The 27,959-nt window shown below is 36.6% G+C and overlaps 1 protein-coding gene across 2 annotated transcripts in view; it reads right to left on the reverse strand.

Moving 5' to 3' along the window:
• The window catches only part of pax3a (paired box 3a), a 78,820-nt gene extending 66,097 nt beyond the window's left edge, over positions 1-12,723 (reverse strand). The window contains exons 1-4 of one of the 2 annotated variants that reach the window (XM_065262254.2): positions 12,141-12,723; positions 11,037-11,272; positions 10,210-10,336; positions 9,796-9,942 (exon numbers count right to left, since the gene is read on the reverse strand). In XM_065262254.2, coding sequence (XP_065118326.1) covers positions 9,796-9,942; positions 10,210-10,336; positions 11,037-11,272; positions 12,141-12,225 — 595 coding nt within the window. In that variant the 5' untranslated portion in view covers positions 12,226-12,723. Of the gene's footprint in view, positions 1-9,795; positions 9,943-10,209; positions 10,340-11,036; positions 11,273-12,140 lie in introns of both variants that reach the window. The other variant, XM_065262253.2, reaches the window with a different exon arrangement.
• Between the last annotated feature and the right edge of the window lie 15,236 nt (positions 12,724-27,959).

The following is a 27,959-nucleotide window of genomic DNA, read 5'->3' on the forward strand; positions in this document are numbered from 1 at the left end:
ATTGAATAGCTTTGTCACACAAGGTCCATAATGATCCTGTTTGAAAATGGCTACCATGTCAGTTCTCATTCAAAGTAAAGGAGATATTTTCCTAAATGAAATCTTGTATGGAGAAACTTGGCAAAGGATTCAGACAGATGCTGTCTATCAAAACATCAGCAGGACAGGAATTTCACACTGTGTCCGCTTCCTAAAGCATACCTGTCCCCAATACACCACCGACAACTCCCACAATCAATCTCCTCTGCATCTCTTTGACTTTTGACAGATGGTTTGTCTTTCATATTCTTTGAAAGAGGCAAACTTTCACTCTATACTGTAAAGATTCAAACTTAAAAAATGACTTCAATTGGTAACACCTAAAACATTTAAGTTTATTCAACTTAAAATTTTACTTAAGCTGAACAATTTAAGTCTTTAGGTGTTACCAATTGAACCAACCAACTGTATTTGCATAGTACTAGCACAAAACGAGAATGAAACTCATGTTTAAAGAAACACACATAAATATCCGCACTATAGACCCTTTTACAGCTCACATGATGAAATAGCCTGCACGTGCATTTTGGCAACAGAAGTGGTGTTATTTCCCATTGGTTCAAACGTGTTAGCAACTCAGAAAGTTTATTAAAACGGTTTCCCAGCACCAAAATGTCTGGTTGTTGTGTTTGGTTGCAGTAATATAATATACTAATATATGTATACAGTATATGTATCTGGCCACTTTATTTTTGGCCATCTGCTTACGTCTTCTATCCACTCCACTATAGTACATGGATCTGGTAGCTGTGTTGACAAAGTTGATAAAGTCAAATAACTTTCTCTGTCTGTGTTGCTTTACTGCTGATTCTTGCCATACTTCCATTGCCTAAAGACGCGCATATGCTGGCACGTCATCATAAAGGGGTATATATTGGTGTAGATATTTGCTTGGACCATGATTAAATCAGGCTACAATTATTTGACATCATGAAAATGTATTTGAATACTTTGATACGATAATTGTTTTTTAGATTTGGCGGATCTGAAAAAGTAAAGTAATGCCGTACTACATTGGGTTTCATTAGAAAAAAATTAAATGCATATTTAGACCCCTCTTTCAAACTCTTTAGTGACACTTACAGTTTTTCTGAATTGCTAAAACACTAAACCTCTTTTGGTAAAACCTTAAACGGGTTTAGGTAGTTAGACACTGTTTAAAAAACCAATGCACTCTTTTTGCAAAACTCTAAACACAAACTTCTCACTAAAACACATTGTTTTGCAAAATGCTAAACACAGGCAGGCAAAAGTTGTACACAACTACAACACAGTTATCATTGAGAAAACACAACAACACGTAATTGTCTAAACTTTTCCTAAATGGTATTTTTTAACAGTTGCATGGAGTGTGAAGAAGAGCAGGACACCAGAGACGATGCATTTGGCTAAATTGTAAAGTTTGACTGCTGAATTAAAAAATAAAAATGCTGCATACACATATAATGAAAACTTCCTATTTCTTGCCGTACTTACGATAACTTTAATTACTCTTTTCACTATATTTACTGAACTAGACTTCTAGATTTTTTCAATTTTTGTTCCTGTTTCTTAAAGTAGTGTCTAATGGATGCTCTGTGGTGTTTATATTAAAGCTTTGTTTGATTTTGAGTACATGTGAAATGGTTTTGAAGGAATTGTTCGATTTTGCAAGAAGAGTCAGCAGTTCTGTGAATTTAGTTTGAAAATTTGGATTTGTGTGCCTCTCCAGATTTACACCAGATTTATATTCCACTCACACACAGAAAAACCCCACAAACCGGCAACCTGCGTACCCGAAGAAGAGAGAGAGAGAGAGAGAGAGAGAGAGAGAGAGAGAGAGAGAGAGAGAGAGAGAGAGAGAGAGAGAGAGAGTTGAGCGCTCTAATGAAGGAATGTAAAGGTAATCATAAAGAAACAAGAGAAGGTGGAAAAACAGAAGGCAAAAGGACATAAAGCATAAGTCTGCAGAGAAAACGATCTAAAGGGATTTGTCACTGTTCCAAATACGAAAGTTTGTTCTTGAATTTGGAAAACAGGAATCAAACGCTGTGGCTCCGAGATTTCAATCTAACTACAGTTCCTGACACAGCTAAGATCTTTTCTAAAACTCTAGAAGAGACACAAGAGCATCGGCACGCTTACGGGACATCCACAAACATCTCCCTGAATCTTAACGCTAAATGAGGTGTCATTACATGAAAGTCAGAAGGAGACACACTTTAGGTACCGACACACTTTGGCACACAAACACAGCGAAACAAAGAAAGTTAAAGTGAAAGTAAACGCAGAGGGATGCTGGAGCGAGAGAGAGCCCGAGTCTACGCACGACCATCTGGGCAGTTTATAGCTCCTGGTAGGGAAGACTCTTCTCCTCCTCAGGGGCTGTTAAATGGTTGGGTAATTGAGCCTGTGACATGTGTTCCTCTAACAAAACAAAGGGGAGAAGAGACAAATGAAGCATTTATTTGCCGCGCGGAGGAGTGCTGGCCTTTTCAGCGTGCGCCCCGGCCGGCCACTGGTGAGTGAATTAAGGAGTATATAGAATCCCAGCAGATGTAGCCAGAAGAATGGTTAACGGAACGATCGCGACTCCATCTGGGACTGGCATTTTGTTAAGAGGGAGGAGCGGGGAGTCACTCAACTCGCTAAAGAGCCACGACCCCAGCAGATGCCCCGAGAGGAAAAGAGAGAGAGAGAGAACGAGAGGCACGCGGAGAAAGAGAGAGACAAATCATTTTTAAGGTTTCGAACGCGGGCTGAAGAAAGATCCCGAATGTGGTGTCTTTGGACATCGACTGATGGTCCAAACAGCCCCCCACGCTCCAGCCATGCTACACAACAGCTATGATACCAAACGCTTGTCCAACATTGTGACTATATATTCATAATAAACAGCCACAGGTTATAAACTTCATAAAAATTACACATGCCATATAAATATCATAGATTTCAAAGTACCATGGCATTACCATCTGATACGGTCATTTAAGGAAATAACAAACTATAAAAAGGTTCCATGTTTGGAAAGGGACACGAGAACCATTAAAGAAGGGATGCTGGGGTATTATGGCTTCCCAGCATGCATTGCTCATGATGTCAGAACAGGACAGAGGTGCCTGTTGCAGCGTGGAATCGCTCCCAACAACAGGACAAAGCCAAAACGCGGCACCCACGCAGCGACCGCACCGCAGGAACGCACACCACATGCTCCGAAACACAGGCGTATACGCATTACATTCACATTATATTATATTTATGTCGTCGCCAGACAGTTTCCTACTAAATACACACACTGGCTATATATTTAAGACAGGTAGGTTACATAAGATTTATAAAATGACAGAGGACTTAAGTGATCAACTCACAAAAAGTGCAAATATCACTTCTAAACATAAAAAGTACTCATGCATCATCTAGAACTAATTAATGACCCAGCAGGATTTAAACACTGTCTGTCATTTTTAAAAAGTAAAAAATTAAATGAGAATTATTTATTTTATTGAGGTTTATGCCTAAAATGGGACCCTGTATGTAAAATCCAGACTGAAGTTTTATAATCTGATGATGAGATAGGAGCATCATTTCATTTCCAATCACTCATTGATTTCTATCTTCTTGCTCAGTCAATATTAAAGATATTCATGTTATATTTTCACATAATGTTTCTTTGAAAACCATAAAATCACACACAAAAAATACTTTGATCACATTTTCAGAGATGCACCAATATATTGGCCAATTATCAGTATCGGACTATGAAAGCCGTTTTTAACACTATCGTAACAGGAAAATGTAATGAATTTGAGGTCTGTGTATAGAACATGTAAAAAAACATTACTAGTTTAATGTTTAATATTAATGGTCATTATATGAATTAATAACATTCAGAAAATTAAATATTTAGAATTTTTGCACATTAATATAACCACCAAACTATCAGTACTAGCATCTGCTGATATCATTCTGAATATTCGGCAATCGGTATCGGTGGAACATTTTAATATTGGTGCATCTCTAGTTTTCAGTGGCAGGGTATATATTTATATATAAATAAATATATATTTGTGACCCTGGACCACATAACCAGTCATAAGGGTCATTTTTTATATAGAGATATATACATCATCTGAAAGCTGATGATAATGAAGATTTACATTGATGCATGGTTTGTTAGGATAGGACAATATTTGGCCAAGATACAACTATTTGAAAATCTGGAATCTGAGAGTGCAAAAAATCACAATATTGAGAAAATCGTCTTTAAAGTTGCTAAATGAAGTCTTTAACACTGAATCCACTCATAAAAATAATAAAAGTTTTGATATATTTACAGTAGGAAATGTATAAAATATATTTATGGAAGATGATCTTTAATATCCTAATGAGTTTTGGCATAAAAGAAAAATGGATAATTTTAACCCATACAATGTATTTTTGGCAATTGCTACAAATATACTTATGCTACTTAAGACTAGATTTAGAATCCAGAGTCACATTTATATAAAAATATTTTCAATAACCTAAATATACTAGTCAACATTTGAAGTGGATCAAAACCTTTCATAAAAGTTGTCTTAAAACCAATACTTTATACTTGTTCTTGTCTTAGGACAACTTTAATGAACTTTTTTGATCCACTTCAAATGTTGACTAGTATATTTTCATAACATCTTAATATCATATATTTAGTAGGATTTAGTAGGATTAGACACAAGACTAGACAAGAATAAAAATGCAATTAAATTCACTCATTTCATTCTCTGTGGTAAAAGATGCTCAATTACAATTTTAAGTCTCTGGTTCTCATAAATAAACGTACCCACTAACAATCCTCTCCCCTTTGTCTTCTTCAGTCTCAAAGAGTTTATTGACCATCATAGAGACCCTGCTACCTGTCACACTGAACAAACACATTATCTTAACCCGCACTTCCAACAGAGCGGGAGTTTGCACAGCCAATGACCCGGGACTCCCCCTTGACCCTGCCCAGTCTCTGGGGTACGAAAGAGGGGCTCACAGTCCTCCAATCCCGATTCACAAATAACCAATCTGAGCACTGATTCAGAGTTTTGCGAAAGACTATAAATGCCCTTTATAGCCTGGGTCTTGTGTTTCTTATAACAGCAAACTTGCACCACAGGACCGTGATGAAACATTAACAGGGAATCACCGAACGTGCACTTACAGAAACAAGCGTGTTGTGGTTAAGAGGCACTTAATGAAAAGGGTTCCTAAAACAACATTGCTTTCCTATATAGTGTACTTTCTGAAACCCTGCCTGCGCAGGCAACAGTTGGAAAACATTAGAAAGTTCCAGTCGTTGATGCCAGCAAAGTCTCCAAAACTGAAACCAACATTTTTTTTTGCAAAAGGATCATCACAAGTGGATAAAGTGAGCTAACAATGATCTACTGTAAAAGCTGGATGTCATGAGACCATAGTCACCGAAACAACAAGAGAAGGTTCACGGCTCTTCCCAACACGATCATTTCTTACGGATTCGCCTTTTTCCTCTCTCTCCCTGGAGAAGTTCTCCAAGTTAAGTGATTGACAACACCGTCTAGCTTTTCTCAATTAACCGCCTCATTGTAAGGCTTTATGGCAAGGCCCCCGAAACCCTCGACCTCTCCTGTCCCCTCCTTTTCATACCTCCTCTGCCAGTGTTTCACTCGCTCAAACACTTCCAAGAAAACAGAGAGCTCTATTCTGCGAGGAGCCTCTATTCTCGTTGACCTTCTATTGCTCACTTTTTCTTTTAGACGCTTCAAACTGTCTTTGAGAAGAGAGGACTGGAAGAGGAGTCCATCAGTTGGCGGGGGCCGGTCCGGGATCGACCCCGCACCCCCGACTTCAAAGATGGTTTGCATTCATTAATTGTTCTTTGAATTAATATTTGAGCATCACAATGCTGGTGCCAGCATGGAAAGCAGAGCTAATGAAGCATACAGGCAGCATTCATTCGGAGATAAGCTCGGTGTGACCGCGTGCATGCGTGTTATTCTTTGTTTTCGAAATCGAATCGGATGACATCATGCAGAAATGATACAAAGTCTCCTCTTTTTTGTGAATGCGTAAATGTTAAAACTGCAATGCTACACAAAAGCAAAATAATACTCAATGTTTTGAGTATCCGGCACTCTCGGTTTATCTGTGTTACTGATCAACACAAAGACCGGTCTTCAATCCCCCGGGATCTCAGAATCATGACCGAGAAATATTCCCGCAGGGAGAGAAAGGCCCTTGTTTATTGATCAGAGAGCCAGACGTCATTCCCAGACACACAAAAACACTAAAAATATAAGGGGCATTTACAAATAAAACTCAACCCCCAGCAGACAAATATAGGCATAATCGTCTCATTGTGGTCTAATTTTGGATAAATACATCTGGCTGTGCTGCTCTGAACACATTTGTGGTCATGCAAAAAATAAATCTGCCCAGAATATCTGTTTATGGCCATGATTTTTTTAGCCCTAACTCCCCCCCCCCTACTTTTTTCTATTGACTAACCATGCAGTCAGCAAAGCAGGCAAAAGCCCTATTTTATTTACACAAACAAAGTCCTTCTTGCACTCTCGGACAAAGCCAGTTGAATCTTTCATGTGTTGTCATTGCTTGATTCTCTCTGTCCTCCTGGCTATTGGCCTGCTGGGAGACAATGAGCCCAGGAGAAAAGCAGCAGATTGCTGGAATGCCGTTCAATGAAACTAATTATTACATGTTGACTGCGTTCACCATGGCACGTCTGAAAGCACTAAGCTTATTCAATTGGCCTCCACGGGACTCCCTTTCAAAAAAGCTTGATCCTTTTGACTGTTTGTATTTCAGAGTCTTCTTTTTCGCCTGCCGTGAATGAGAGTCTGTGAGAGAAGGGCCGTGGCTCTTTGATGACTTTAGTTACTTTTAATTAGCTAAATGAGGCTCGAGGATTGTCAGTTTTCCCAAAGTTAATAGTATAGGGAAAAGGAGAGGATCCTCGATTTAATCGGAAGAGCCGATCGAACGAGCACTGGGTTCTGGAACTTTTTCTCATTCATAAAATTTTTGTAGCCGAGATAATTTGATTATCGTTATGTGAACCATATTAGTGATACACTGAATAACTTCATAAAAATTATTAGCTGTCAACTTGTCCAAAAATTATTATTACATTCAGTTTATCACTTTTAAAGCTGGTAATCAAAAAATATATGAATTATTTAAAATTTGCAAATAATGAAGGGAACAAAGTTTGTGCTTTCTAAATGTCATAAAACTGCTCTGAGCATCCTCAACAAACCTTTTCTGAGAAACGTCTTTCGAGGTGTATTCTCAAATTCAGAAAAATGGTAAGCAATAGTCCTCCACACTGGCTTTTCCCAGACAAATAAATCTGAAGGGGCCCTCGCTTTGATCTTAAGCCTTTAAGGGGCCCAACAATAGGTTTTGAAGGAGCAGGGGCCCGGAGCCAACACACCCCTCTTACCCGACAACTATAGACTCAGCAAACACGTACTTAATCAATATTTGGCTAGAGAACACCCTCTTGATTCTGAAAACACCCTTTTGAGATTTTAACGGAGACCAACGAAAAGGAAAAAACAACAACTCCCACAATCAGGGAGGAGAGAGTGAAATACAGCCGGTGCAGATTCAACCCTCTGCAAACAAACGGAAGAGTCTGAATGGAGAGAGAAGTTTACAGTGTGTCAATGGAGATCAAGACTCATTGAGTTTTATGATGTAGACACATCTACATGTGAATAAAAGCCAGAGGTGATTGATCCTCCTAGGAAAACAAAAACATTAACCCTGCATTGAAAAGACTGTTTTCCTTTCTCCCTTCCTTCTTTCATTCAATCTTTTGTCCTTAATTCTTTCAATGTAGATACAGACATTGAGTTACTTTGTTACAAGCCTAGGTTTAAGAAAACCAACTACTGCACAAAAAAAGCATCTTGTTCTAAAAGTCTGACTTTTTATCCCCAAAAAGTCTTGTGGAAAATATTTCTGCTAAGCCCACGTGCCAGTGCGAGGCTGCGCGTTTCCAGAGTTCATATCAAGCTACTATCTGCAAACAAAAACATATCGACAGTCGTTTGTTAAACTAATTACCAACTGATCTGTATTCGTGATGGCAGTGCTGGAAAAGAGAGAACGAAAAGGGCAGTGAGGAATGAATGCGCGCCCCGGGCGGAGAGGAAGGGGGCGGGTTTTTGTCTCGAGATGAAAGTGGGGACGAATAAAGGGCTCGATTTAATCTACTAGAAAAGGTTTTCATTGCAATGACTGAGTATAATGTGAGCCAATTGTAGCGCGGCCCGTGATCCCGGACGGAGCGCGCAGAGCGCATTGGAGAGCTCGCACTGGATAGGTTGGATAGTCAGAGTAACATTCTCTCCATTTGACATCTAGAACAAACTCAAGAACTTCAGGCGGTTGGGGGTTAGAAAAACGCACTGCCTGTATCCATTTCCAAGTTATTACATACATTTCCTTCTTCCAACAGGGGAAACAGGTAATGTCCGAAGGCTACATTCTGCGTTAAATACTTTTCGCGATATTTTGACATTGGAGTGTCGTTGATTGAATTTATTTAATAAAATCCTTTATTAACAGCACAAGTACTCAGTGGCCTTATTTTTTCAGAAGCAATGAAGTTTTAGACCTATCACTAATTATGCGCAATATGTAAAATTATTTAGTTACTTATTTTACGTTTGATTGTTTTAAGTAAATTAAAATAGAAGCTAATCATTTATTCTGAACTAATTAAAGGCAATGGTATGAATTTTAATTCATGCACTCTGATCAACAAGTGTTGTTTATTCAATTTTTCTACATTGCTCTTCGCCGTTTAAAATATCTAATAACTAATTATTGAATATTAATGTCGTTAAAGAAAAAAAATCTAAAGATTTTTCTAAGTGAAATGGCCACTTTATTCAACTCTAGAAGTCTATAAAACACTTCTGAGAAGAGACTTCGGTCATTCCTGAATAATTCATCTCTCATTGCCCGTCCATAATGTCCGCTCTGCGTCTTTTGTTGAAACGTTTTTTCTTCCTTTCTTTCCAAATTTTGAAAAGCTTGGAGTCTTTTGTCAGGACCAAGCCACTGGCAGGCCGAGCTTTGTCCTGGGGAAACTGAAGCGTGAGTCTCATGGACTCTTTGGCTTTTGTTTCCCAAGTTCATCCTCAAGTGTCCGATTGTGCTCCGCAGGAGCGTCTTTTAGTGAACGCTATTCTTGGACAAATGTTTGATTTACTGATTCGGCCAGATTCACTCCAGAAGCGTCTCGTTTTAAGAGGTTAATCTGTGTTGGACCTCAATTCACCTTCAATAGGATATAAAAGCAAAAACGCAAAAATAAAAAAAATAATACAATAAAAAACTGCTACCCGAGTCCAAGAGGGGATTTCTGTGTTGACAGTTTGAAGCCAAAAATATTAAACTGAAACTTTGGATGTGAATTTCAATCCCGACAAAATGAACCGTGGATGTGCTTATAGTAGATTCACAAGCAAGATAAGAAGCCCAAATAAAAGCCATCTTTAATTTATTAAAATATTTACAAATTCGAACATGTGAAATGTTTTTACTAGAAGTATTTTATCAAAACGTAAATGTAGTGTTTAAAATCGACTTATGTAGGCTTTAATTTGGGAAAAGATGATAAAAGAAGAAATATAAAGGATTTTACGGATATAATGCACATAAAACCTCCCACATAAAATTAATCTTTGCCTTTAAACTGGTTTTATTTATCTTAGGAAAAGTTAGCATGAAACTCACATCTGTCGCCGAGAATCCCATCTATGCTGTGTTTGCCTCTTCTTTCGTTTTCCTCCATCTCTCTTTTCTCAACTTCATCGTCATCCTCATCATCTTCATCTCCGTTTCCACCAAATTTACAGCGCAGCATGCGGCTGATGTTACTTACTGCGAGGAGAACATTAAAACATCAGTGAAATTATACAAGCAACAGGCATTAAAAAGCCCATCATTACTCTGTCTGAATGCGCAAACATATACATTTATATCAGTATGCAAGATAAAGGTTTTAAATATGTTTTAAAAATATCAAAAAAAATCTTTGCATAAAACCTGTTTTTTTTCTTTATGGGCAACAGGTGTGGGAAGCACTACATTAAAATCGAAAGTGTACAGATAAGGTTCACAGATAAAGTTGAATATATCGTTCAGTACCTGAAGGCACGTTGTTTCGGTCGCAGATTCCCTCTTTCAAAAGTTTATCCCGAATCTCCCAGCTGAACATCCCTGGATTCTCTCTCTTGTACTCTTCAATTTTCTTTTCCACGTCGGGAGCTGTACTCTGCTTTTAATACATTAATACATTCTTTCATTTAAATATCCCAGATTTTTTATAAAGACATAAGCAAATAAAATAACCAACCATTTTGGACAGGTATTTACGCCCCTGCACTTCACTGCACAGCTTTCTTTTATGTATTTTGTATTTTTTTTACGCTTTGTGACAAAATGTACGCTTTTAATAAATATTGCATCAAAACATGATGTAGGCACGTCACCAAATAAATAATGCAATATCCTATTTATAAAGCAACAGTAAATACGCTGAAGTGTTGAAATTACAATCCAAAAAGCTTTACAGCGTGATGGCATAACAGGACCTTTAAAAGTTTTACAAATAACTTTTTATCCTTTAATTATTTAGTTAATAATTTACTTTATTTAAAAACCTCTATTTGTTTAGTAAACAATTTACGCACTGATGTTTTGAAACCAATAAAGATAAGTTGATCTTATGACACTAATAACAAAAAAGTTTTGTTTCTGAAAAACCAACATAGCCAACTCAAAAAGTCAAAACTGTTGCTTGCTAAGAAAATGATAAATTTATGTAATTTATTTCAAACTTTATTTCTCATTGAGCAAAACCACGATAATTTTTTTTAACGTTATGTATATTATGCATGCAATTGTCAAAATCAAACTAATATGAATTCACTAAGAAAATAACAGTGAGTCCGATGACCTCCATGCTGTCCTACCTTGGGTTTGCTGCCGCCAATAGCACCGGGTCGAATAGATCCAGTCTCCTGGTACCTGCACAGAATTTTGGACACGCATCCGTGTGAGACGCGCAGCTGTCGGGAGATGACGCACGGTCGTATCCCGTGATGGGCCATCTCTACTATCTTATGACGGATGTGGTTGGGCAGAGGTCGTCCGTTTATGAACACTCCACCGAGCTGATTCACGCGGCCCTGACCTAACGGTGTGGACACTGCAGTGATAAGAGGCAATAGGTTACTGGATGTCACCGACTTTTTGTCAGACTGCCTAAAATGATTTCCTCATGCTTTGAGTGTATAAAATCATGACAACTATTAATACAACAATAAACAATAAGAATAAACAAAAATACAACTACTACAAAAGTATTATTATTATTAGGCCTATTAGTTGTAGCCTAGTGCTTCAGTTGTAAAGGTTTGTTGTTGGTGTATTAATGCAGTGATAATTTTATGGTCATACATGCACTTTTAACATCAATAAAAAGTAGTATTATTAATATTATATATGAAAAAACAATAACTTTGTTTATTAAGAACTTTCTTATAAAAAACCTGTTCCAGCAACAAGCGTATTTTGCATTTGTGACTTCTTTAGGTATGTCAACATTTTATTAATTTGACATGCAAAATTTATTATTATATCTTATGTAATATGGGTATTTAGGGTATAGTTGCGACACACTTTGTCAATTAAATAAATGGAAAACGTGTCATACTTTACCCCTGTTGTAATAATTTGCCAAAGCTAAAGTTGTAGCACGTGCAAAACGCGTTGCTAAAATAAGTTTTTCATTAATAACGTAAACAAAAAAATGCATTATTATTAATATATGCATTATAATAATAATAATAAATCGTACATAACGTATCAATTATTATTATTAAATATATTAAATCATGATTTATGCAAGAAGTTTGGTTTGCATACATGAGATAGGCTATGGGGAAATTATTTAGTTTATTTAGACAACTAAAGAAAAACTTTTCCCTGCAAGATGAAGAGACAAATCTGTCAAATAAATGAAAAACAAGTTAAACTTGTTTCTGTTTCAGTAAACAGAGATGCTAAGGTCTTACCCTCTAAGGAATAGCCTCCTCTCGGGTAGTTCTGGGGTGGTGTGGGGCGCATCATCCTGGAAATGCCCCCCGCAAATGCGGTCATATCTCCAAAATATTCGCTTGAGGGGAACGGGTACAAGAAGCACTTGATAGAAAGATGAAAATATCCAAAGGTGAGGCACTAGTGGTCAAGTGTCGGTGAATTGGTGACGGATCAACACTAGCAAAGATGATGCGAAACCGCGCGGTAAAAAAGTCAACTTCAAAAGTTGAAATTCTGCCTTCAATCCACTGAAGTTTAACACTGATATCCGGGTCTGAAGATCTCAAAGCACTTTTGGAAATGAAACTCTGAGCTGCGCACCTCTGTTGTTGACACACTTGTTGTTTGAAACGGCGAACAGTGCCGAAACATTTTATCAGTTGTGGAGTTGCTGGTTCCTTCTGCCCATCGAGGATTGTGATTGGTCCGCGAGGGAGGGCTCTAGAACCTAGGACCGCTTTCTGATTGGTCCAGATTCTGAAACTTTCTTCTGTCATGACCTCAAGAGTTCAAGGCGACGTCTCATAGATAACACCCTCAAAAATAAACTGGATGCATGAAGCAACAGATCCGAAAACGCTTTCGTGTTTTATTCAAATATTTGACTTCAGGATATTTCAGATTATTCAGAGTTGGACTCAATGCAGATGTTTAGTCCTGGGGCATAGAGATGCGTTTTTTGCATTATGTTTAAGCCTCTTTTTCTATTGCACAGTGTAAAGAACATGAAGCCTATTTGAACCCTACATTTAGCAAAGCCCCAAAACTGCCCGACACATAGGTATTTATTGTATGCATGTGGACAGTAGAGTCACTACAGAATGAAAGCAGCAGCTTGCGGGGGTCTCAGCAGGGTATGACGCCGGGACTGCAGTAAAAGCTGTCTGTAGAGAGGAATACAATTGCGAAGAAGCGTTATTTATAACGCAGGGACATTCAATGTAGTCATCCCACTCATTCTCGTGCATTACTTCGCATCCCTCTCTTGCTCTCTTCTCTCTCTCTATTTCACATGCTCCTCCTCTGTTCCCTGTAGTTACTGAAGCCCCCTTTCTTTACAGAAGCTCATTGAAAACCGCACGTCAGTCAAACGGCCCGTTCATTCAGTGCGCACTGATCAATCAGACTGATAAACCATCACACTTTTAACTGTTCAAGCAGAAGACTGATTCTCCTTTCCTATTTTTGTCCTTCAATCCACTTTGCATTACTGTTGCCGAATTCCGGGAATTTTCAAGGCTGGAAACTTTCCATGGGAACTAATGGGAATATATGGGAACTAACGGGAATTAATGGGAATTAAATGGAAACTTGAAAAAATTACAGAGTTGCCTTTAATGTAGTTAAAAAAATGATTGAAGCATAATTTTGTTTAACACAACAAGATAGACTGAATGCAATTAGTTGAATTTCTACCCTACACATGCACACTGAAGGCCACACCCCCTGCATGTACTTGTATTCTTCCATAACATGCACAGATAATTGTTTTGAATCCTGAACAAAACAATGTCAAAATGTCCATCTTTTCATGTATTCACGTAAATTAAATTTGTTTAAAACTTTCTTGTGCTGTGTCCCCTCCATTTTAGGCCTCGACTACCACAGAAGCCACACTTGTTGCATTTGAGCAAGTCAAGTAAGTTTTTAAGATAAAACTTGGATAAACATTAAAAGTTTTATATAGTTTATATGAATTTCCCTAAATTTCCAAAGAATTTCCATAAATTCCTCATGCACACAGCACATTGCTTACTGAAGACCACACCCCCTGCATGTACTTGCATTCTTCCATAACATGCACAGATAATTTCTTGAATCCTGCACAAAAAATAATGTCAAAATGTCCATCTTTTCATGTATTCACGTAAATTACATACATTTGTTTAAAACTTTCTTGTGCTGTGTCCCCTCCGTTTTCTAGGCCTCGACTACCAGAAGCCACACTTGTTGCATTTGAGTAAGGAATACGTCGAGTCAAGTAAGTTTTTAAGATAAAACTTGGGTAAATATAAAAAGTTTTATATACAGTTTATATGAATTTCCAAAAAATTCCCCAGATTAAGTTCCCATGGAAAGTCTGCGGAAATTTTACCGGAAACTTTCCGCCCCTCTGCAACCCTACTCCGCAAAAATAAAATTAATTGAAAAGAAACTTTTAATGATTTAAAGAATATGTTTTACTTGACGAGTCCATGGGACCTTAAGATAAAATATACACATAAAAATAACCCAGCATTTTTAGAGTGTATCTGGTGGCACACACCTTTATGCCGGGCTGTTCAACCCATGGTTGGATAAAAACACAAACCCACCTGTTGGGTAAAATTAATTTAGAAATTTCAGTGTTGATCTTAACCTACACTCTTATTATTAAAGGTGCGTCATAATGCCATACACTGTCAGAAAAAGGTACAAAACTGTACCTTTTTTGTCACTGGGGCTGTACCCTAAGTTTCCTTTTGGTACCTTTACAAAACAGAATACAATTTTGGTAGATTACCGTACCTTAAGGACCTACATTGTTAGAAAAAAGTCCAAATATGTACTCTAGCTGTCAGTAGGGCAGCACCCTTTAAAAAGGTAATTGTATGGACCATTAGGTACATATATATATATAAACATTTAGTACCAATATGTACCTTTGAGATACTATTTGTTCCCAGAATGTACTTCTGAGGTACTAAAATGAAATCCTTAGGTGCAAAGCTGTACTTTTTGAAAGGGTACAGCCCCAGTGACAGAAAATGTACAGTTTTGTACCTTATTTCGAGTGTAGAATAACTATTTTTGGCTAAATGGTTCCATAAAGCTTTCTGTTTTAAAAGTGAAAAAAAATGTATATAAAAGGTAAGAAAGACATAGTTTTTCTTAGAACCTGACTGAATAGTTCTTCAATGGCATCGCCGAGGAACCCTTTAAAGTGATAGTTTACCCAAAAATTTAAATTCTGTCATCATTTGTCATATTGTTTTAAACCTGTATGAGTTTTTTATTTATTTTGAGAACCACAAAATAAGATATTTTGATAAATGATGGTAAGACCATTATATTATTACAGCTGCTGTAACAAATATTATGGAAATATTGTGATAAATGAAGAAGAAGATATTTTGATAAATGATGATGCACACAGTTGACCATACCTAATGAATTCCATAGTATTTTTTTCCTACAAGTAAATGGTTACATCAGCTGTGTGCCTGCCATCATTTATTAAAATATCTTTTTTTGTGTTCATCCAAAAAAAAAGAAATGTATACAGATTTAGGATGCGAACATGAGGATGAGAAAATGATGACAGAATTTTCATTTTTTGGGTGAACTATCCCTTTAAGCACCTTTATTTGTAATGTGATGGTTGGTTTTGTCCATATACTCTAAAACATGCTAGGTTATTTTTAACCCACGACTGGGTAAAAAGAGACAAACCCAACCACTGGGTTATAAATTAACCTGCGCTGGGTTGTTTCAACTTATGGTTGGGTCAAATATTAACATTTTCTGACATTTTAAACAGTCGGTTTATCCATTTTTGACACAATCATAGATTAAAAACAACATAGATTGAAAGTAATTTTAAATCAGTTCACCCTAAATAACTCAAATATAAAGATACCTGTAGCTCACATTGCGTTAAAAAGTGCACAAAAGGTCATAGGTTCGATCCCAGGAAACACGATACAATGGACCTCGAAATGAACTGTGGATAAAGCGTCTGCTAAATTTAAAAAACACAAATAGAGAAACAGGCCTGTAATCATGATATTAATTGTATGCATATCAAGTATTTTCATGTTCTGCATCATTGCATCTGTCTGATTTCCGTAAGACTGATGTGAGAAATACGCTAGCTGTCAACTCAAAATTATCAGCTCCTCTTTAAGAGACGTCAACAGTTCAATTCAGAAATAAAGTTGCCCACTGCTCCTCTGGGATATGGGCATTATCGCAGTGTTTTGCTCAGATGAGCATGTTTCGCGGCTCGCGGATAAGCGCGTGTTATTGCGATCCACGGTCCCAGGTGCGACATAAACGGATTAGCAAAGCGTCGTGGTGCGAGGAGCCGCGCGCGCCACAGGCCAGGCTGAAGTCTGAACAAGAGAAACACCACAGCCGTGCAACCTGACTTTAATTGACATCTGAGGGTTTCTGCCGGATTGGCCGGAGGGACGAAACATCAAAAGTGATGCTATTGCCATTAATTCAATTTCCCACATGAGATTTAAAAAACTGACCAACTAAAAAAACGCATAGCAATTATTATAAAATTATATGACAGACAAAAATATTAATTATTATTAGTAGTATTGTGTTAACTGTTGTTTAATATTTTTATATTATATTTCTACTCAAATTACCGTGCGTTTGTAAATTAAATTAAAAAACAACCTCGAGCAAAAATCGAAAGAACACAAAACAATAAAATATATTTTTTTAACAAATGGTGAACTCGTTTAGGACATTCCTGACCTCTAAACTTTACTGGTGTTCTGTCAGTGGAAGATTTACTTGCACTTTCAAAAATAAATTTGCAATAATTTTAGTTATAATTTTAGTTTCAAAATAATTTCAATTATAGTTACTTTAAAAACCGATTCTTATCTTTTTTATAGTCTGTTATATCTTGTATGTTTCAAGATACAGTCATCGTAGAAAAAAATGCAGCACGAACTATTTTAAGTTTTGGCTTAAAAAGTTGACATAACTTATAAAATCAAGTTGAAATTGTAACATTAAAGTTACAGTAACATAAAATATGTGTTGATTTGTGTTCAGCTTGATGTTGTTGCAGGTATAATGTTTAATAATATATACTTACAGTGAAACTAGAAAGTTACTTGCATATTTGTATGTGACTCTTTGCATAAAAATGCTTTTATAATGTTTAAATAAAAATATGCCTATACCCTAATTTTTGCATATGGTTGGCATTGACTCAATGTTCTCACGGAGTTAAAATCCAGTGCAAGTAATAGTGTGTTTGTATAGCTGATTTTTAATTACTATTTAGTCATTGTGATTATCAAGATAGTTTTCCACCATGCGTCTGTGTTTGCGTATAGGTCACTTTTGGCACAACTGGCTGCTTACTAATTGCTTTTTTGTATTCTGGGGAGAGAGAGAGAGATAGAGAGAGAGAGAGAGAGAGAGAGAGAGAGAGAGAGAGAGAGAGAGAGAGAGAGAGAGAGAGAGAGAGAGAGAGAGAGAGAGAGAGAGAATATATATATATATCTCATATAGCTTTCGCACATCAGTCTTTATTTCTATTTTTTTGCATTGCCAATCTCATAAAGGCCTGCTGTGAACAAATGTTTGAACACGGGTCCTTCTCCCTCGTTCAGTATATTAAATGCTGTTATAATGTTTTCAAATTGAAGAATGTCAATTGCACACAACAGGCTCGTGGTAACTGGATATGGTCATAAAGTGCGCGGGGATATATGCGGAATGAGGAGAGACTCAGTTTGATTATCTTTAAAGGGACATTGGATATCCGTGTCAAATCAATTTTGGGGTGAAAAATCTAAGTCAGAAATTTTCTACATCGGTGGAAGAAAAGACATCATAAATAAAGAGGCAAACGCCACACTGGAGAAATGTAAGCGCCCCTGGTTTAGTTTAGACTCTTAAACCAAATAACCCCGGGATGTGTTTCATAGAAGTCTGGAAAAATGCCATTATGATTAAACTCAAGAACAATGTTGCAGCTCTGAGGAGTGTCGCCAAACGCATTGATAGACTGAAACGCAGAAGCGATGTGACTGCGGATAAGGCTTGATCTTTATTCTCAGCAGGATGTCATTTCATTTCTGCTCGTAATTAATAACCTTTAAACTCCAATTTTGAACTCTGGAAAATAGTGCGTAAAAGCGTTGCGCCATTGCCATTCAAAATGTTCATTCGAAATATCATTTCAAATCTATATAAACACTTTATTTAAATATTTATTTTTCACATTTTTATTAGAAATTTGTAATGTTATGTTGTATGCATTGTTTTATTGTTATTATGCAATGATGGTTTTGTAGTTTTCTAGTTCTGTTTATGGCACTAAAATAACAATTTAAGTGGCAATGCATCTTGTTTGTCCAACACCCTGGAGTCCATAACAAATTTCACATTGGAGACAAAAATATGTCAACTCCAGTTCAATAAGCATCAAATTTACCTACGACGCACATTTACTCATTTAATCTGCAGCAACACAACACGACTGCAAGTACACTAATTATATCTCTGCTAATGGAAATATAATGAACTATGTTGACAAAGTAACTATGGTGAACATCCCATCCCACTGTGGACTGCTAAAGTAAATATTTACCACTCGAGACTGCTGTGGGAAACACATCTCTCTTACAGTAAAGTGACAAACCACTCAATAATGCGTCTCATAACAAAAGAGGCTCGCTGTTCTGATGGCTTTATTTACTACCCGGGGTCATTAGAATAACTATGAAGTGATGCTTGTTTGCAGTTTCCTTCTCATGCTAAATGCGTTTGCTCTGACACAGATCGGTAGCTGGAACTGGCAACAATTATGAAAAGATGTTTGCGTTTATTTATTTTACACGTTGTAGTTTGTCACCAAACTTTGAGGGGGAAAAGTGCATTTATTATAATGTAGCCGACATATTAAAATAAGCATTTATTTAAAAAAAAAAAAGTTTGCTTGAAATATATTATTGCATATAATAATTATTGATTTGATCAATTTCTTAAAGATGATTTTGCGAAAGTTTGTCTATTGTAAATGACATTATAGGCCTAATCAATTTCTTACATATAGACAGGTTTGCATCTGCTCAGAAGTTACTTTTATATGACTGCATATAACTTTATTGATTGATCGCGTATATCAATTTCGTATAGATTGCATTTGCTCCAAAGTGATTATTGCATTATTGCACATAAAATAATGCCTATTGATCACAAACCTATCAATTTCTCACTAATGAAACTGCCAACACATCACCTTTACCCTTATCAGTCTTTGCTAATGTGTTTAACAGGCTCGAGCACTGTAAACCGTGAAGTGTTTGATGGTACTAATTAAATGGTGTTAATGAATGTAAGTAACTCAAGGCAATACAGTAGCGCTGAAATTCAAAGGAAATTAAGACTTTTGCATGACACTGGGTAAATAAAGTGACCCGGTAAGAGGGGAAAAGCCTTTGGAAATGAAGCGTTTGTTCTGGGGCCCTCGGGGCACGGTAATGTCTCTACATGATGGCAGGGGGACAGGGAGTTTATTGCCCCCGTGGTGAACCTTGGCCCCGAGGCCAGTGCTTCGGCATTATCGCTCTCAGGTGATCATGGCAACCAGTAGCGCATCTCTCAACAGGTGGTAAGTCTCGGAGATATGAGGATATCTCTACTGGCTACTGGTTTAAAACACCGACTACGATCTGGATGATGAAGTTCTTGTATCTGTCATCAAAATGCCAGCTACATCTGTCCACGAGAGGGCGCCTTAAACATGAAAAAAATTATTTCAGCCACAATGTTTTGTCATATTGGAAACATCATGTGGCTTTTACCTATAGATCGGACAACCAAAACATTTCATAAGGCCCATAACTATACCTATACAATTTTAAGACTTTATAGAGTCTTATAAAAATTATATTTTTGCTATTTTATTTTTTGATTTGCTTACATTTATTGGTTTACCAAACACTTTTGTCCAAATCTACTTACAAAAAAAAAAACATTTAGATTGTCCGCGTAATGCAGCTTTCTTTCTTTCTCTCTCTCTCTCTCTCTCTCTCCCATCATAAATTCTGATTCAGAATATTATTGATGATTCATTTTAAAACATCGCGCATTGTTAATTGCTTCATCGTGCTTATTTATTTGAGGAGAATTGGCCGTACGATAAAAATGTGCGTGTTTGCGGTGCTATTTTATTTTTGGAAGGAACATTTGGAAAGCAGAGAACAATACATTACGCAAAAAATAGCTAAATATAGCCTTTTTAATAAATACCAGATACATAGAAATAGGCTCTTTGCAAACCAAACTTTTCACATAGGCTACATGACTTTAAATTACACAAACATACCTGATACATGATACATGTATGTAATTGTAGCCTATTGTTATTTCTTAGTTCCTGTGGCATGAATAGAAAGATTATGTTCCAAAAACGTTCATATATTACTTCATATTACGATAAAATTACTGGATGTCACGGTATTTGTTGGTATTAAATGACATATTGTGATGATTTCATTTTGTGAAAGTATCGTGTTATTTCAGAACCACTGCACGCGGACAGCTCCCGCGCCTCGACTATCTTCGCATTTCCGGTGCAGGTGCACGTGTCAGTGCTGTTCATTCACTGGTTAAAGGGCACCCAAAAATGAAAATTCTGTCATCATTTACTCTCATGTGCTTACAAGCCCGTATAAATGTCTGTTTTGATGAACACGAAGATATTTTGAGGAATGTTTGTAACCAAAACGTTCATGAGCCCCGTTCACGTCCATAGTATTATTTTTCTACTATGGAAGTGAATGGGGCTCATGATTGGTTTGGTTAACATTCCCTAAAATATCTTCCTTCATGTTCATCAGAACAAATAAATTTATACAGGTTTGTAACAACATGAGAGTGAGAAAATGATGACAGAATTATCATCAGAAATGGATTACAAACCAGTAAAAGAGTTTTAAAGCAAACTCACAAAAGGCCATCCTTTATTGTGATTTACTGTGATACATTTAATACTATAGTAAACTCTATGGAACGACATATGTATTAACATTGGGAATTTTTTGTGGTGACTAAAGGAATAAATCAATGCTTATATTTCAGCATTTTCAGTGTCATTTCCCTTTTGCAGAGAGGGGTCATTTTAAGCAGAGGTGTCACTTTGTGATGATCTTCAAACTGTTTAAAAGCAATAGAGTTTCCATCTACTTTGGATTCTTGTGTATTTTTCATCCTCATTAAGTCATCCATTTCATAGCTCAAATCATTTAAATTTCTGTAAAAAAGATACTGATGGCACAATGATGTTTTGTCTAAGTTTTTTAAAAACATTTAATCGTATTCCTCAGATTAAAAGATTTCTAATATCACAAGTAACATTTCAGTCAAGTGACCCTAAGCTTTTAAAGAGTATAGTGATCTATAAATCTCTATGCATTTATACACGGGCAGTTTCACGGACAGGGCTTATCCAAATGTTTGAGCTGCCTTCATTTAAAAACATCTTGCCCTGACATATCTAAACATATATTAGTGCCATTGTCTCAAGATGCACACCTGTGGTGTTTTCTGTAATGTATGTTTGTAAAAACTACTTAAGTGTCCTAATATACTATTTCTGGATTAAACCCTGTCTGAAAAACTGACCCATAGAAAGAGGTGTAAAGTACTCAAGTTTCCTTTTACTTCAATATATATTTACAGCATAATATCATACTTTTCATTTACTACATTTCACATATAATATCAATATCACATAACATACTCTTTTCTTTTCTTTTAAATGACATACCAGCTTCTAAGTCTATACTAACATAAAGTACTAAAGCTAAAGTATTAAAGGTAAAAAAAAAAAACTTAAGAAAACTTTTTGAAATGTAGTGAAGAGTGAAAAATACAGTATTAAGCAAATAATACTGTAAAGGTCAGCGAAAGAAAAACACTCTGGTAAAGTACAAATACTTTACACCTCTGCCTATAGAGTTTTTGTTATATAAACGCAGCAATGCCATCTAGAGGTGTAATCGGGTAACAACATTTATACTACTGCATTTATATCTCACATTTATGTTTTAAATTTCCCTCTCTTTAAATCATCTTGTAAATGTTTGGTTTTATCATTTTCATGCCTTTAACTATGGGGTAACTGGCCTTAAAGGTTTACAATGACTCAAGAAAGGAAAGAAGAAACACAAATGCACACAAAAACATTACAGTTGTCATAAGAAGAAAGTCTAAATAAGCACACAATCACAAATGCATCCGTTTAACTTCTTAAAGGGACAGGTCACCCCAAAATGAAAATTGTCACCATTTACTCACTTTTATGTTGTTACAAACCTGTATAAATTTCAGTGGTGGCCAGTGACTTCGTTTTCGAGGGCACACTAAGCGAAGCGCGTCCCAACCACTGATCTATATAAATGACTGGATTGCGCATGACGTCACACTTGTGAAGCTACCGCGCCGCCATGTTGGTATACCCAAACGTTCTGTTAAATCAATGGACGTTATCAGATTTTAATGATAAAACATCACTTTCTCGTCTTCATTTTTATATGTGAAGTTACCCTATACAACTATACCTATTATTACAACACAAATGTCCTAAGCATGTAAATAGTTATTTACTGAAAGTTGTACATTTTGCGTTTTAATCAGTTATTATATATTCATCTTTATTACAGTATCAGATCAGCAGACAGACCGCAGCATATTTAGTATTAATGACAATAAACGTGCTCATTCTGAAATCTAAATAAATAATCATGCTTTGCACCGTATGTGCATGTAATAATTTGCTAGTTTTGTAATTATGTTATCTAAACTTTCAAGTTACCTAAACTTATTTAGAGAAATAACGCTGACCGTCACCGTGTAGCTGAATGTCAAAAAAACTTTATTTATACCCGTGTCATTAACAAATGCGGCAGACACACTCACCCTAACGGTTTTTTATAAATCCATTATCCTGCCCGATTAAAACATAAACATTGCAAATAACACCAGAATTAACAAATAATCTACGTACACATATCCGAAAAAATAACATTGTGTAACTAATACAATGTAAAGGGGGAACATTTTGATCATGATTTTGAATGGAAGTCAATGACGCCCTCTGCCGGTTGGGTATACCAAGATGGCCGCTCGAACTCTGCACTGGCTTCACCTCACGCAGTTACATTAAGCGTTCTATGCGCAATCCAGTCATTTATATAGATCAGTGGTCCCAACATGTATTTAGCCCGTCTTGTGTGTGGCTCGTCATTTCAAAATATGTGTTCGGTGCGTCATGTAAACTTATGTGCATCACGTGTCATATCAAAAAACATATCTGCTGCAGGTTAGGGTTAAGCCAGATACTCAATTAATCTCATGTGTAATAGAGTTTAGTGTTAAGTTAGTGTCTTGCGAGTATTTTGCGAACGTGAGCGTCTCTTTATCATGAACCCTTTCGACACGTGTGCAGCAGGCATGTATTTTGAAATAATGCATTATGCACATGACGCAACAAACACATCTTTTGAATTTGCGCCCCTCGGAAGAGAAGTCACCGGTCACCACTGATAAATGTATTTGTTCTGATGACTATGTTTAAAATGTTTAAAACCAAACTGATCATGAGCCCCATTAACATGATCGGTTTGATTTCAAACATTGCTCAAAAAAAATTTTCATTTGTGTTCATTAAAACAAAGACATTTATACAGGTTTGTAACAACATAAGAGTGAGTAAATGATGACATAATTTTCATTTTGGGGTGAACTATCCCTTTAATGTTTAGGTCCTATTAGATTCTCAGTCTCTCATTATAGTAAAGCCTGTGTCCTCTGTTTTACCCCTGAAGCTTTTTAAAGGAAGGCAGAAGAAAGCATTGATGGGATGATCTGTGTTCTGCCGAGAGCCTCGGGCTGAGATGATCTCTCACTGCAAACATCTCCCAAACAATGCTTTTCTTTAAACATCTATTTCTGAAACATATCTGTAAATCATGAGCTTTACTGCTGCAGCTGAGCTATAAATCTTTATATGCTACAAGTTAACAGACAATTCATCTGAGACACAGCAACTACAGCCACTACACAGCCATAACGCCAACATACATCAAGCCACATAAAGCATTGTCCGATTTTTGGCAGTCATCACATTTGACACGCGTATGGCAAATATGACATAGTTGCAACCTTTACAAACATTATTCTTCATTCTTTTACACAGACACTCATATACACAAACGCATACACACTATTAAGATGCTATTTTTTATAAGTAGGTCACAAGCTCACAAGGTCAATGAAAAAGGGGACAATTCCTCTCAATAGCACAAGACCCGCTTACATCCATTTCAGGGATGATGCATGCAACATCTAGCGACAACAGCTCACTCCTCAAAACGTATATTGGGCCCTATCATACCCCCAGCGCAATGCAGCATAATGCAGCGCAATGCGCAACACAAGTGTCTTTTGCTAATTTCGCAACCCGGCGCAATTTTCATTTTCATGTTTAGTGCCATGTTGTTTAAATAGCAAATGCATTTGCGCCCAATTTTGCACCCATTGGGTTCTGGTCTGAAAACGAGGTGTGTGCAGGCACATTATTGGCGCGTTGCTATTTTGAGGCAACCAAAATAGACTACACCATTGACCAACAAAAACCTGGGGTAAAGTCTAAGGTCAATGCGGCAATATTGTTTTTTGTTATTTAATGAGCACAATATGCACCTACAAATGGGACGACAATGTGCGTTTGCTTATCACATGGATGCACAGCACCACACAAATGTTTTTAAATGTTTAAAAATTAAAGGATTCAAATGTAAACAATTATTATTGAGTCTCTTGGACATAAATGAGGACCGATTATGAGACATTAGAAGGCGTAAAGAGCAGCTTCACATGTAGCCTGGTAAGTAATAGCATGTTTTGCTTAAAACAAATACAAATATTGCATCTATTTTTAAATGTTTTTTTAAATGCTACCCTATATGACTTTGTACCTGTGGATATCGTGAGATGAAAACCTTTATGCTCTTCAAAACCCTCACGGCGCTGTCCGAGTGCTGAAATGTTTCGGAATCGACTCTCGACACGTTTGTAAATTCTTTATCTCGCTTGGCGCCCAAACAATTTTTCCTGTCGTTAAATTAGCAAAAGTGGATTTGGACAAGCCCGTCTAGAATGTGAGCCGTGCACTACAATGCGCTTAGATCTTTAAAATAGGGCCCATGGTAGCCACCACAGGTCAAACATGTTGTTGTCTAAGTCAACTTAGGGACGAAACGAGCTCTTTGTTCATTTAGGGCTACTGTAGAAACATGAAGACAACTTCCATGTAAAGCCTAGTTCAGACTGCATGATTTCAGCCTCGATTTTGACTCGCCAACAGGTTTTGAGAAATCGCCGACAAATACCCAATGCAAAATTCACGTCGTGTGATCACGCAGTGTGATAAGATCTGTGACCAGACTACTTTTAAAATCGTGCAGTCTAAACTCGGCATAAGGGGACCTGTGATGTATGGAGAGGAAAACATCTCATTTCAAAGGTAATAAAAACAATACAGTTTATTATGTAAGGTCTTTATACACAACTGATAGTATAGCTTTGTATAGCTAACGGCCGGTTTGGAATACAGCCCTCTACTTCCTGCTTTAATGACGTCAGTAGAACAAATTTTTGATTCTTAAAACAAACCTGATTCTTAAAGTGACAGTTCACCCAAAAATAAAAATTCTTTCATCATTTACTCATCCTCATGTTGTTCTAAGTCTGTATGAATTTCTTTTTTCTGATGAACACAAAAGAAGAGATTGTGAGAAATGATGGTAAACACACAACAGATAATGACTATTTACTTCCATAGTAGGAAAAACATATTATGGAAGTATTGTGATAAATGATGGTAAGCACACAGTCAACGGTAACCATTAAATTCCATCTTTTTTTTAATCCTACTATGGAAGTCAATGGTCCCTATCTGCTGTGGGTTTACCATAATTTCTCAAAATATCTTGTTTTGTGTTCATCAGAAAAAAATAAATTAATTCAGGTTTAGAACAACATGAGAATGAAAAATGATGACAGAAATTTCCTTTTTTGGGTGAACTATCCCTTTAAAGGATACCTTTTATGCAATGTTTGGACATAAATATGTGTTGGCAGTGTGTGAACACAAAACAAAAACACACAAAACAATTGCCATTAAACCAAAGCAAAAAGCAGGCTAAGGCACGCACATCAATTTAAATAGGGTGCTCGACAAAAAAAAGCGTAGTAGTAATGATGCAAAGTCGGCAACACCAAAGCTCCAAAAATATCAAAAATATTTATTAATAAAAAACAGTGCTAGGCATCAGGTAACGTTTCGAGCACGCAGGCTCTTCATCAGACTGATGAAGTCTGATGAAGAGCCTGCGTGCTCGAAACGTTACCTGATGCCTAGCACTGTTTTTTATTAATAAATATTTTTGATATTTTTGGAGCTTTGGTGTTGCCGACTTTGCATCATTACCATTAAACCAAAGCAGTCTCATTATACATGTTGTTTTGATTATTTATCAACATGACATCACACTGATAAAGCCCCGCCCACAGCCACTAACCGACAGTCCTGCATTACCAGGAGTTCCTTCCATCAGAAAGTGGTACGATGTCCACCATATCTCAATAATGAGATACTCTCAGACTGTCTTGATATCACATCTATTTTCACCGAATGCGCTCACTGTCTGTTGATAAGGGAGTGAGGAGCTGTAGCTCATTTGCATTTAAAGGTACAGACATGAAAACAGAGAATTTTTGCTCCCACCCAAATAGGGGCATTTTGGACATGCTATAATAAATTATCTGTGGGGTATTTTGAGCTGAAACTTCACAGACACATTCTCGGCTCACCTGAGACATATATTACATCTTGTAAAAATTAGCATAATAGGTGCCCTTTAATGTATTGTGTTGACTACTTTGTACTATGAGTCTTTTAGTTGTCCTCAGTGTGAAAAGATGAATCTCAACATCATACGGTCACTGTTGAGCAGGGCTCAAATATGGAGAAGATGTGCAAGATCTTGAGGAAGTGGATAGTTTGATGACTCAAGATATTCCTTAAAGGGATAGTTCACCCAAAAATGAAAACTATGTCATCATTTACTGACTGTCATGTTGTTATACATTTCTTTGATCTGATGAATACAAAGGAAGATATTTTGAGAAATGTTTGTAAACAAACGGTTCATGGTCCATTCACTTCCATAGTTTTATTTTTTCCTACTGTGGAAGTCAATGGGTTCCACGAACGGTTTGGTTACAAACATTTCTTTCCTTTGTGTTTATCAGATCAAAGAAATGTATATAGGTTTGTAACAACATGGCAGTCAGTAAATGATGACAGAATTTTCATTTTTGGGTGAACTATCCCTTTAACAACTATTACAAATCTTTCAAATAGTTGTCGAGGATTTTAGGTAAGATCACACAGTTGCATGTATGTAAACCTTTGAACTGGGTTATTTCATTAATTTAATTACTATTCTGTGATGTGGACTGTATGTAAAAATCTGCTTTGTGAAATTACTCTTTCAGGGCGGTAATACATTTTTTTTTTTTAAATACTCTTAATTAAATTCTTAACATTTCACGGATTCTAAAAAGTGCTGAAAACTTATAATCATATTGTGTATATACATGTACTGACTGACTGTCAGAAAAAAAAGATTATTGGTCATTTTACTCTGGTCAAATGTTGGCTTTTGTGTCTTTTAAAGGTGGTGTGTGTAAATTTTAGCAACATCTAGTGGTTAGATTGCGAATTGCAGCCAACAACTCACCCCTCAATTTCAAAACGTCCTCAATTGTCATCGGAGACGAAACAAGCTCCGTTTAGGGCTAATGTAGAAACATTACAGCGACATCCATGTAATGCATGGGTAAGACTGCATGATTTAAGCCCCGTCTATACAGTTACGGTTATAGGTTTACGGCACTTTTTAGAATCTGCTAAATGTTAAGAATCAAATTAAAGCAACACTATGTAGTTTCCATGTAAAAATGACTTACAGCTCCCCCATGTG

The sequence above is a fragment of the Paramisgurnus dabryanus genome, chromosome 6 (assembly GCF_030506205.2).
Source record: "Paramisgurnus dabryanus chromosome 6, PD_genome_1.1, whole genome shotgun sequence".
NCBI lineage: Eukaryota > Metazoa > Chordata > Actinopteri > Cypriniformes > Cobitidae > Paramisgurnus > Paramisgurnus dabryanus.